This window comes from Phallusia mammillata, chromosome 2 (genome assembly GCF_965637545.1).
Source record: "Phallusia mammillata chromosome 2, kaPhaMamm4.hap1.1, whole genome shotgun sequence".
NCBI lineage: Eukaryota > Metazoa > Chordata > Ascidiacea > Phlebobranchia > Ascidiidae > Phallusia > Phallusia mammillata.
The window spans coordinates 33,158,396-33,171,025 of record NC_137253.1 but is presented as its reverse complement, the minus strand read 5'-3'; the positions used below and the strand labels follow the sequence as shown (position 1 = coordinate 33,171,025).

The window sequence follows — 12,630 nt, the reverse complement described above, 5'->3', positions numbered from 1 at the left end:
CACAACGGACGTAACATATATAACACACGGCTAGACCACAGGAAATATTATCACCGATCTTACGTTACGTCCATTCCCAACCAAGCAAACTTAAATCGCAAACGCTCAAATGTTCGGGCTCGAATTAATGTACACGAATGGTTAGAGCAGAACTCGGCACTTCCAACTACTTACCAACCTTGTTAACCGAGAAACCGCATGAGAGGAAAAAATTGGTCCGATATTTTTGCGTGTGGCCTGTATTGGGATAAACACTTTGCGCTGCTCCGACAAATACGTTCCTGCTGTAATAATTCCAACTTGATTTCTATGTATTTGAATATATTTCCCGACCCAATGAGCAGGGCCGCGAATTAATCAACACAAGCAAAAGAAATTAACTTTTTTTACAATCAGCCAAGTCACTTGAAAAGGGGCGAACAATTGAGCTATAGCGCCAACTTGCGGTCGCACAAAAGACAATAGTGCAACCACATGGTGTCGCTAATGCAGCAATTTCACACTTGGTTGCGAGAAAACAATGTTAATATATGTGGAATATACAACGAACGAAGCGGTCTAATAAGTAATCATCGAATAAAACAACGCGGAAAAATTCAAAACAACACAATTCGCGAATTGTTCCCAATTTAAAATGAGTATAATGACGTCATAAACGGTAAACGAAATATTGCAAAGCGGCACAAAATACATTATGACGTCATGCAACAATGGATGCCAGGAAACAAGCAGATTTGGTGTGGTCACCATGGTTACACCACAACCGTTGCTATGGAAATGAGTGCAAGTGACATAAATATATCTGAACATGAGCTTCCATGTTTTGCTCCAAACCAACTTAACCAGTGTTGCTGCTTTAAAGTTTGTATGAATAATTCTATGTACAAATTCAGTAAAACAAACTTTTACCAAGAATAACTTGTCCCAACTAGTCATCATAAAGCATTACTTGTTTTGCAACAGAGAAGCATTATGACATCATATTTACATGATACTTTAGGTCTGAGCTGAAAACAAGATGAAGTTAGTGCACATGCGAGGTTATGGAAAAGCAGATCACCAAGGCAACAAGAAGAACCAATCACCACGGTAATAGAAAACAATGATCAAAAGTACCCTGGCAACCATATTGCCATAGTAACAAGGATAAACTAACCAGCAGATTCGATCAAGAAATATCTATTATATATGTTCACACAGACTGATGATTTCAGTTGGAACATTTGTGTGCAGGGGCTTGGGTCTGAGTAAATATTGCAACTTCATCCAATGACCACTTTGCATATAGCCACACATCTATGACATCATAAAAGCCTGACACGCTCCAGTGATTATGCATGCATGTGTGGGGGAGGGGGAGGGTTTGCGTTGGGGACACGACGATTCCCAGCTCCTGAAAAGTTGAGAATGTTCTTCCATCAAGCAAATCATGAAGTTGGTTTGCACCATGCGTTTGTTGTGTATTTCACTTAAATGTTTATATGTAATGCAAAAACTTCGTTTTGCATGACGCTTACTTTGTCGTACATAGATCAAAGTAAGAGAGAAAAATGTTTCTGCAACTTGTGTGAAAAACCAAACAGAAAATTTGAAAATATTCTAAACACTTCTAATGCTTTGTTTCAGCAAATAACAAGTTTGGAAGCAAACACAACTTTTTAGGTTTAAAGCAGAACCTTTGTTCAAATCAAAATTTGTGTCTTTGTAATATAGAGATCATTAAGCTTTCACTTTCTTATTTAATGCCCTTTCGTTGCAACAAGGAGAATATATGACAACACAAGGACATAATATGATGTCACAACTGGTTGTTTATCAGATTAACAACAACACACTAAAAAATCCTGTTGCTTAAATATTTAACAATGGTGGAGTTGTTGCCTTTTAAAGTCCCTCACCTCTTTTTGGGTTATGGCTCGGGTAAGTTTTTGGATAATTTTGAAACGGCTCAGGGTTTGACAAGTTCTGGTTGAACTGAAACCGATTCTCAAAATCATCTGTAAAAATATAGGAATGTTATTGGAAACATCAAATACAAGAGTTGGATTGCACTGTAATACTGTTCCACATATGTTATGGCCTTAACGGAAAAAGAGATTTACTCACTCTGTTATTTTTCAGTGGGATTTTTTACACTCACTTCCCACACATGTAAAAATGTTGATTATGTAATTTACAACACAAGTCAATGACAGAAGTAGGTTCAATTTATAGCAATTAATAAACCATAGTGTAATTATGCATAAACTGTCCATTTTATTCTATTTCAACCTAGATCAAAACAATTGTTGTTTTGCTAATGGCCAAACTGTACTTAATTCAAAAATGTGGTTTGGTCAATGGAAGAATAAACTAATCATATTAAGCTAATTAAAGAACACCAGTAGCAAGTAAAACTAGAAGTATGTGGACAAAATGCTAAATTAGCACCATTTATAAGACTGATTGAATTATATTGTTCCCAAATAAGATGTGTTTTGACAATTCTTTATTTGTTCACTAAACTACAGGATATTTCCTAACCATCCATATTTGCATTGTGTAGATAAACTCAGCCATAACAAAATTAGTTTATAGGAAGTCACTTCGTGTGTGATGTAAGACCAGCTCATAGCATGCTCGTGTCACTGTGAGTCAGATTTATCAGAGCAGCTAACACAGGAAGCGGTGCTACAACTTTATAACATTGTTCACCAAAACAGAAAGTCTACAGCTTAAATATATTTGCTTTGTGCAAACAACCAAACGTTCCAGAAACACTTTGAAAGCTGCTTTATGAAGCTGTAAACCAGACCCATAAAAATGCTTAAATACAGCACAAACATACTAGTTCAAGTTGCTACGTTTTGCAGCAGTACAGCATTTACAGACAAAATATGAATAATCAGCCCGAAGTGCTCTGCTACAAAACCATATGTTATATGTTGGCAGCATTGCTTATTTCCTATTCTACAAGTTTGTCAATTACCAACAACTAAAGCTAATTTAAATTGGGTTTCCTTCATTTCCTGAATAACCAGAAGTGGCCACAAGTGTTGCATAAAGCAACAATGGATTTGTAACAACGCATATGTTTGCAGTGTCCACTGAAAAACACCAAAAACCCTGTGCTCCACCATAACAAAAGTTTAACTGCAAGAGTGGAATTTACAACAAAATAAGTTTAAGTATTTGAAACATTGTTTAAATTGGATCGTATGTATTTGCTAACATACAAACTGTCGCTGATTACAAATTTTGACTCATTTTGTTGGGCTGTTATGTTAAGTAGGACAAGCTGATTGAACTGGTGGACTGTGATGTCTTTTTAGCCTTGACATTTTTGGCTCAATAAATCAAATTTTAGGTTGACATGTTAATAATAATGTTATGAACTGGTATATCTAGAATCGAAGGCATTTACTATTTCTTAAACTTCTATTGGCATTTGCAGTGAAAAAAACCCTCAAACATTTTGTTAAAACCTTTCATACAGCTATACAGGACTGTAAACTATACAGAACCTGTGCAATATTGATTTTTCCAAGTTGACCATTATTACTTTAACACAGCAAAACACTATAAAATTAGTGCATATTAATTTACGCTACAGTTTAAATGTTACGATATTCGTTGCTTTGACACTTTGATATACCTTCTTCAGAAACCCCCCCTGGTGGCCCGTTTCTCATGGATCCATTCCGTGAGTTTGGCATTCCGTTGACCCTGTTCGGAGGTGGGGGTGGTCCTCGTACGTCGTTGCGGTTAGGGGGCGGCGGTGGGGGCGTGTTTCTAAATAAACCACGACTTTTTTATCAATGTAAAATGGGTTCGAAAATAAGTGAATTTTTCATCAAAATCACAACATCTGAACATAATATGAGCACAGCAAATAGTTTTGTCAGAGAATAAACTTTCAACAAGTCAATAGAATAATCATGCTAAGCAATGTGATTAAAAGGAACAAAGTCCTTGTTGTAGGATTTACTGACCGAAGCATGCATGAAATAAATATTCCTTTTTTGGAAATTAACTGTCTTGTGATTCCACTGGCACACAAACATGATAGACAGTTGGAAAAGCTTCATGCATGTCATAAAAACGTCGCACCACAACATTAAACACAAAATCTACAACAGCTTAAGCACTTCAAAATCCATTCAAAGCATTTCCAGTTTGAACAAAACTGGTTTCATGCTGCTTGGGCAAATTGCACTAAAAGTCGAAGTTGATGACTGGAAATAGATTAGGGATCACATCTCTATCTTAACCATTACTGGTGGAAGTGACTACAAAACCAGATGCTTTTGAATTTTGGGAATAAGTGTTGATTATTTTTGCACATTTATGTTCTTTTTTACTTGTAACAAAGCATGTGTTTGTCCGATGACCTCTAACATAAAAGTTGACTTCTTACAATGTGTTACAGCTGAAATTAGTCGCAAATTTTTCTTCTTTCTCAAATATTTGGTTCTAATTATCAGGTATCCGTTAAGTGTTGGAACAAACAAAGACATCAGTTGAAGTAAATCATTACAATCTTACATGTGATAAAACAACAAGTGATATGAAAAGGGTTTGGTGATGATGCATTGCATATCATGCGGAAATATTGGCATAAAACCACAGCAAATAATTGGATGCAATGTTTGTAATGACTGCAGCTGGTTTTACTAATAATACATGGCATCACTTATACCAAGAAAAGATTTTTTCCCCTTTATCCATGAAATAAGATCCTACACCTAACAGTGCTAAAACATTTTAAGAAAATGCATTCACATTTGCAGACATGGTATATTGGAGGCCATTAGGTGTAAGTTAATAAATGATTCCATATAGATGTTTGTCGCACATAAATTCTGCAAGTCATTCCAGAATTCATATCACATGTAAATTTATTACGTTGAAAAAAATAACTTTTTGTGGGCCTAAAAAGTTTTGTCTTAAACGCCCAAACTTTGTTTATTGTGAGCTTGTCTTTGTAGAGACATTAATTCGAAATTACAAAAACTAACAGCTTCAACTGAACGTGCTTCTACATGTAAATTAACTTAAACAAACAAGTATTTTTGTATCAGCAATACATTTAATATAATTATTCACCAGGGGATTGTTTTAATTACTAGCAAAACTTTTTACCAAAATTAAACACCACTAACTATGTTTTTGTATACCCACAACAGTAGCATGCCAGTATTTGTTGTGTTATTTTGGTAATGTGGATTTTGTTCCACTATAATTTCACCACACTACCACCAATTCCATTTCAACAAAATTGTCTTGAAGTTCTAAGGTGTGGAAGAAAATTATAACTTTGCCATAAACTGTGAAAGTATGTGATGACTTAGGTGTGTTTATGGCAGCAGAGTGGTTAGCACAGCAAGCTTAGCAACCTTCGAGTTGCTAGGAGCAGATGGAAGCACCAAAAACGTCTAACCTGCCGAAACTGTGGTGCGAATTTGTCATATTTCGCATTGGAGGAGGCGGCAGTGTTCGCTCGTGCATGGAACTTCGTGAACCAGAGCCACGAAGCGACGAGGGGGGCGGGGGGGCGTATCTACTTGACAAAGGTTGTTAGGGGGAACAGTGGAAACTACCAATGTTCAGATGTGAACCAACTCAGCTTGGATGCCCGGGATAAACATATTAAAGTAACAGTATAAATTGTATAAGTTGAAAAGAAAAAATCAAGGCACCTTTCAAAGCAGCTTCAAAATCGATTACTCGGACGGAATGAAACCACAAATTATAAGGTCTAAATAATTTACCAAACCAAGCTGACAAACAACAAACAGAAAACCGACATCACAAGGCTGATGCTTTACCTGTCTGCTGATGGCCCATTCATGGAAGGTGGTGCTCGGTTTGACCCACGAACTGATCCTCGCGACGGTATGGATGACGTAGGGGGCGGCGGCGGGGCGGAGCCATGAATAGATGATGTGCGGCGTGACCCCCCCTCGCGTGATGGAGGGGGTGGCGGGGGTAAGTTGTTGGACATTCGATTGGGTGAGCTAGGATGTTGTCCAGGTGGTGGTGGTGGAAGGTTGGTTCTGCCTGGTGGGGGAGGAGGAGGCCCGCTATTACCCCTCGAAGGGGGCGGTGGACCTCGCTGTCGAGATTGGGGGGTCTGAGGGGGTGGGGGCCCTGAGCTGTTTCGTGACGGAGGGGGAGGTCTTGGGCCGGCAGAGTTCCGAGACGGAGGAGGCATCGGAGCGCCACTGTTGCGTGACGGGGGTGGTGGTCCTCCGCTGTTCCTAGATGGTGGGAGATTAGGAGGAGCACGATTTGACATCGGGAGTCCCGGCCTCGGACCTGGGGCTGAGTTCCTCGGTGGAGGGGGAAAGTTTCTCCCTGACGAGCGTCCGATTGTGTCAGGTTTACTGCTATGACTTGGTGGAGGGGGCGGAGCAGCTGCTGATGGTGGAGGTGGAAATCGTGGTCCTCCTCCCATACTACCAGGTCGAGGACTGCTTTGTCCTCCAAACCGAGGCTGTTCATTACGAGATGGAGGAGGGGGTCGATTACGCTGTCCGAATGCTGATGGCAAACCCTGGGGAGCACCTCTCATAGAACCTCCACTTCCTTGAGAAGAGTTTCTTCCTGGTGGAAGCATCGGTGCAGAACCACCGCCGCCGCTGCCACCTCCTATTTAATAAGGTAAATTAAACGCACACATACATATGTGGTCAAGCTGCAATAACTTTTTTAGCAAGCGAAAAGCTGTAATGTTTTCACACACTCACACAGGGTCTAGATATCATCATGACACAAAAGAAACATGAAGTGCTATGTTGCAGAATGCAGAAAAATCAGCTTTACCTGGAGAAGGTTTCCGAAGCCTTGGAACTCCTCCAGCAAAAAGTCCTCCCATTCCTCCTCCACCTCCTCCTCCACCACCTCCTCCTCCACCTCCTCCTCCTTTTGGCTCTGTTGTCATGGCAAAGTAAAGTAAAAACTTATGAGAACCCATTTTTTGCCATTACATCATGTATTGTGGTTCTCAATCTTTGTGTGGTTTAGCATCTACTATTCAGTATATTGGGAAAGAGTGAGAATGTTTAAAATTGTTAAGTGAGGAAAATGCCAGTAAAGGTTGGGAAACACTGATTTTTTATGTATAAAGTCATAACAGTTGGATGACTACTCGAAAATACAACAAACAAAACCATTTTTTACTTTACTGAAGTAACTTACTTGCTACTACCGGTGCACTTCTGTCATTGGTTTCAACTTTCTTTAACTTCGCCCCCTTAAACTTGTTAATGTCACTCAGCAAAGCGCCCCTGCCCTTCGCTGCAGTTTTAGATAATGCTGGAGGTGCAGATTGGGCAACAGGCGGTGGCGGCGGCGGTGGTGGCATCTTGTTTCAACCGCCGTAACTTGGAGGTATATTACAACAAAACTATTTTCTCACAAAAATATATCCTTCATTGCCTTTACTATCTAGTTGCATTTAATATCTTAAAGGAAAATATTAATTGATAGTTTAATGCATTCATAGTAGAATAGATGAACCACATAACAACACCATATGTGGGTATGGCAGTTAACTGCTATGAAATCTATGTGACATGACTACCCAAAAGTTGAACCACATTGTCCAAATTCCCAAATTTGTTTGTAATTTTTTTGACACTTTAACAGTTGCAAAATTTAGTCTGTGTGCATGAAACAACATTGAACAGCAAACTTGTGTTAGGAACAAGCTGTTTGGATGTGAATATAGCCAGAAAATGTACAACAACAATATGTTGGTGACGTAGAGCAACGTATCGCCAGGAAGCTATGTTAACTTCCTGTACACAGAAGTGTGCAATGTGTAAAGGGGTGAAGCATTGTAAGGTAAACTTGCTTGGTTGGCAGAATATTAAAAGCAATTCTAATCAGGTCAATATGTCATGCTGTCCATTCATGTTGAACTTTTTTTCTATAATCAATTAAAACCACATTGAAACCACAGGTAATGCTAATTAAATTGACAACGCTAATCACCCAGTGACATTAAAACACAGTCACTTATGGCAGTTATTTGTACAGTAAACACTACAATGCACACTGTTAACTGCTACACAATAAACAAATGCTGTATTGCATCAAATCTAACAAAACCTTTTCATATCATGGACTCGTAGTGTTTGTTACAATGCACAACAGCTTGAACCATTTCAACATTCAATGCAAAACGAAATATTTAATAGAAACAATACATAAAATGCAAATTTTTCAATAACCAGCTTTCACACAATACCTTGCTGTGTTAAGTAAATTAGTGGCCCTGCAACCTTAGGGAGAGATATTAGTACAATACAAATACACCTGCTATATTTAGTTGATCAGAAGTTTACTACTACAGTATAACCTTCTGCAATTTATACACAATTCTTGTTTTACATACAAAGCCAACCAATGTAAGGTCATTTAAATATGACCTGACAACATTTTTTGGCACACAACGTATTTTCCCTCACATCAACAACCAAAACAGAACATATCATGCAAAACAGCGAAGATCGGTAACCAAACATGTTGAATATTCATATGTTTGACAACCATTTTGATTTTCCTAATAATCACACACATGCACAATTATAACTGTCCATTGGATTAAATTTCTGGTCATAATGGTATTAGGTTTTAATTCACAAGATTTGCAAGATATATCATACAGCCCATGTTCGTATATGTTTGGCCAAGGTTTTATGAAGCAACTTAAGACCTTACACAGAAATCATACATCCTGAAACAATTATTTTCCCAGTCATAATCTATCAAACAAGTCGATCTATGCTTATAAGCAGCGAAATATCACAGCATTTTTCCGCTGGAGGCAACATTGATTTTCTTTCAAATACTTAGTTGGGTTGGTATTAGAAACGAATGAAATGATGTCAAATTTATTTTTTGCAGCCAAAAATTGTTTGTTGATTTTTTAAAGAACAGTTTAACAGTTAAGTGTAGTTCATTGGCACTTTTCACACAACTGAGTGCCAAAGTGTATCGCTTGTGGTGATATTTCAAACTTCAAAATTTTCGGGTTAGAATACTGTTTGACTTTTTATTTCATGTTACAGAATCAAAAAAATGCAGGCTGTTAGGGCTTTTCAGGCTGGATGCAGGATTGAAATAAACATTAGAAACATTTATTCATATTTAAAACAATTACGAAAAATGTTTACTGCTTCCAGCAATGTGGTGTTATTCCACTTATTGGCTTGTGCTTGTGCTCATCAACAATTTGCTTATTTTTTGTGTTGTTGCAACTAATACCAAGTACATTTAGGTAACTCACCGTTACTGCACATATGTACCACACACTTTATACATTGACTATAAGTTTGGTCACAAATGTTATAAAGGTTCTAATCAACTGGTTCTGCAAAGATTTAGAAGCAAAACTTGTGAATGTGTGTTACTTACACAAAATACACAAATAAACATCTTGACACCTATACAATGTATTTTATAATCAGCTTGAAAAGGTACTGATAAAATTTATAACTAATCTTTGACAAACAATAGCACAAAATCAAATTGTGTTTTAATTTGGCCCCAGAAAAAAACAAAAAGAAATGAAAAAAGCTGGTGCATTTTTTGGCATTTAAATACAGCATAAATTCACGAAACAAAATATTACAATATTTAAAACTGCCCAAGTGGGTACAAACTCACACTTACTTTATCTTTTTGCAATCCCTGGACAACTAATAAATGCAAATAAAACTTTACGGTATATTACCACAAGTTGATCAATTCCAGCCCAGACCGAAGGGATGTCACCGATTCACACGTACCCATATTCACTGGCTCGTGGCAAATTAAATGTGAAGCAATTTGCAGCAAACCGTTGTGAAGATTTCGTTTCCTTAATGGATCATTGTGAATTTATGTTCACATTGAGTCATCAATTTTATTTTAAAAACAAATACATCGCTAAAAAGTTTTCTGTTTAGAACAAAATTGCATGTTTATAATAATTAAATTTAATTACTGCACATTTCAACAGAATAACTTCTCTTTACAGAAGACTTCCGATATATTTGTTTTACGTTGTTTTAACCGTCTGCATAATGGATTTATTTTAAAACATTCAAGAAGTCCTACTTTATTTGTTTATCATGCAAAATGTGCAATAAACAAATATTTTTTTGATATTTTTTGATTTCTATAAATTAAAAACTGCGAAAAAAGAATTCGTTGTTAAGTGAAGCGTGTCGGAATGAAAACGTCATGAGCGTAGTTGATACCCAGACAGAATACGATTTGTTGTTTGCTGACTGAATGTATGAAGCAGGAAAACGGCTGTAAATTGGTAACAGTGGTATTGTGCCGGTATTACAACAGTTGTGGTAGGCTGGGCGGATAAAGCTTGTGACTGTTTACTAAAAGTGAAAATAACTGCAGTGGAAAGAGTTTTTGGGTCAATCAAGTGTATGTTGTTGCTTGGTCCAGCAAACGTGTAGTCTTATTAAGTTGGTGTTTGCTACTGGTACTGGCCCAGCCGAAAACCTTCAATTAGACTAATCAAAAACATTTAAAAAGGGTATATCAACCCCACAATGTAGCCTGAAACGTGTCAACTAATTTGTGTAGATTGTGGTAGGCAGGAGAAGTTATTCCTTGTGACAAAAGTAATCATTGATGGTCCAAATCGGCAAACGTGTTACTGTAAACAACCCGGTAGAAATTTTGTTTGTAATTAGTGAATGCGTTGAATGCGTTGAATGCGTTGAATGCGTTGAATGCGTTGAATGCGTTGAATGCGTTGAATGCGTTGAATGCGTTGAATGCGTTAGACGGAAGTCGTTGTGCGGTAACAAGACATCACTTATTGTATTATAACTTAGATTGTGATGTTTCGATTGTTGGACCTTTATAAATAGACAGTATGCAGTTTCATTACCAACAAGTTTTGTTCTATGCTGACCTGTGTACGTTGAATTCAAACTCAGTTACTGCAGCCAACCTTGCAACCCGTTATAGCGTGATAAGACAGGTTAAAGTTGCGGATGGCCGAGCTTATTGTGCCAAACTGACGAAGCTATTCAACATACTTCCTTCAGTGGTTTGTTAGTTACTTCAGCTGTGTGGTTTCAACTATTCCCACGGCTATAAATAATCTATGAGGGCCTGCACTTATCGCGCAAACATTTTAACCTTTGTCGAGTGACGTTTGGTCACGTGGTCTACATTTTTACTGCGGGTTTGCAACGAGCTTTGTGCGATGAACTGTGAAATTAATGCATTAAAACCAGTGCTAAAGGTTGAATAGTGAAGTACAATTAACCGGATGAACACCACATATATTTTGCATCACAACAACCATTGACACCAAAAAATTCATGACTGAAACTCATGTAGCTAAGGTGATGGTTTCGTCAATGGTGTTTAATTAAATGAGTTCTTTTCCGCATTGCTGTAATTGCAACTGTCTGTAAGGTGAATTTGTGTCAATATTTCGCAGTTTGTTCGTGTGCTACGCGCATTCAGTGTTATTTACCCTGATGAAGGCGACCTGTATAGGACGTCGAAACGTCGGCTAAAAATACATTTGCCAGAAGAGCTCTATAAACTTGATATTATGCCTGGCAGCAATAGCTTATATATTAGTCCATGGTGTTTAAACGAAACCTTCACCGAGCTTCTATGATCGCAATTGTCTGTAAGTCGTGTGTTTGAATCCGGTTGCGGTTATTTCGTGTCCTGAACCGTCAAGAAAGTTCACGTCCCTTCACGCGTGACCCCGACAAACGCCTGTATGACGTCATAGTGATATGTCGCGACGTTGTACTGGGAATTTACTGTGCATGCCCAACTACGTGCAAAATATGGACGCGAACATTTCATGCTGTACGTGACGAGAGCCGTGTTAATAAGTGCATGAGCGCAATGCAATGCCTCCGGCTACAGCGATCGCTTGGAACGCAACCACTAACATTGATTATGTGCTGACGAAGGTAAACTGACTGGAGTTGTGCGTTTGATAGATGAAGCTTACATGATATGTGCAGTGGTGGGATTCAGCCGGTTCGCACCGGTTCTATAGAACCGTCTCACGAAATTTTATGAGATCAGCGAACCGGTTAGCATTACTGGTTACTGTCAATGGACTTTTTGTAACAGAACAGACTAAAAACATGACTTTTGTCAAAGAATCGGCTGAAAAATATGACTTTTGTGATAGAACCGGCTGACAAAAAAATTGAATCCCACCACTGGATATGTGGCAGTTTTTTATCCCTCAAATAATTACTGCTCTGCTTATAATGGCTGCAGGGTAAAATGTTTTCAGTTTGAGATAAACAGTCGGAAATGCAGATATATTTAGCCGGTTTAATCTGGTGGGTGGTATTAATGTGCCACGTGTTATTGGGCAGTGGCTAAATTTGTAGTGTCCAATATTTCAGCAAAGATAGATGGGTCGTACATACTCGCTTAAGCGGGTTTGTAGACGTGTTTCCACCATATAACTGTGTCAAAGCTCGTTTAAAGTTGTCAGAAATAGATTGCGAATGTTAGGAGGAGATTAAATGACGTGTGCTGCAGATTTTAATCGACTCAACTTTTTAAATCTTGACATTTTTTTCTGAGAATGCAGGAATCTGAAACATGTTTTACGAAAATCTGGTTAAAACAGCCTAACCCCAA

The 12,630-nt window shown here is 38.1% G+C and overlaps 2 protein-coding genes across 4 annotated transcripts in view; both read right to left on the bottom strand.

Moving 5' to 3' along the window:
• Positions 1–237, bottom strand: part of LOC145215070 (uncharacterized) — a 31,880-nt gene extending 31,643 nt beyond the window's left edge. For both annotated transcript variants that reach the window (XM_080083716.1, XM_080083717.1), the window contains exon 1: positions 179–237. The gene's annotated coding sequence lies outside the window, so the exon portion shown is untranslated. The remainder of the gene's footprint in view (positions 1–178) is intronic.
• Positions 238–293: 56 nt separating this feature from the next.
• Positions 294–7,476, bottom strand: LOC145215072 (uncharacterized). Of its 2 annotated transcripts, XM_080083721.1 has the most exons (7): positions 7,180–7,476; positions 6,805–6,912; positions 5,808–6,630; positions 5,420–5,539; positions 3,635–3,771; positions 1,899–1,997; positions 493–1,393 (listed from the first exon to the last, which is right to left on the bottom strand). In XM_080083721.1, exons 1-7 carry the CDS (start codon positions 7,343–7,345, stop codon positions 1,332–1,334), a joined length of 1,515 nt encoding a protein of 504 aa, XP_079939847.1. In that variant the 5' UTR covers positions 7,346–7,476; the 3' UTR covers positions 493–1,331. The 2 variants fall into 2 exon arrangements, with proteins under 2 accessions (XP_079939848.1, XP_079939847.1); XM_080083722.1 differs by lacking the exon at positions 5,420–5,539 and having other exon boundaries at positions 294–1,393; positions 7,180–7,475.
• Positions 7,477–12,630: the final 5,154 nt, after the last annotated feature.

Coding starts and splice junctions, on each gene's coding strand:
- LOC145215072 (XM_080083721.1), bottom strand. CDS start 7,345: ATGCCACCACCGCCGCCGCCACCGCCTGTTGCCCAATCTGCACCTCCA. Junction 6,913..7,179: donor AAGTGCACCGGTAGTAGCAA/GTAAGTTACTTC, acceptor CCATGACAACAG/AGCCAAAAGGAGGAGGAGGT. Junction 5,540..5,807: donor AATGGGCCATCAGCAGACAG/GTAAAGCATCAG, acceptor TTTGTCAAGTAG/ATACGCCCCCCCGCCCCCCT.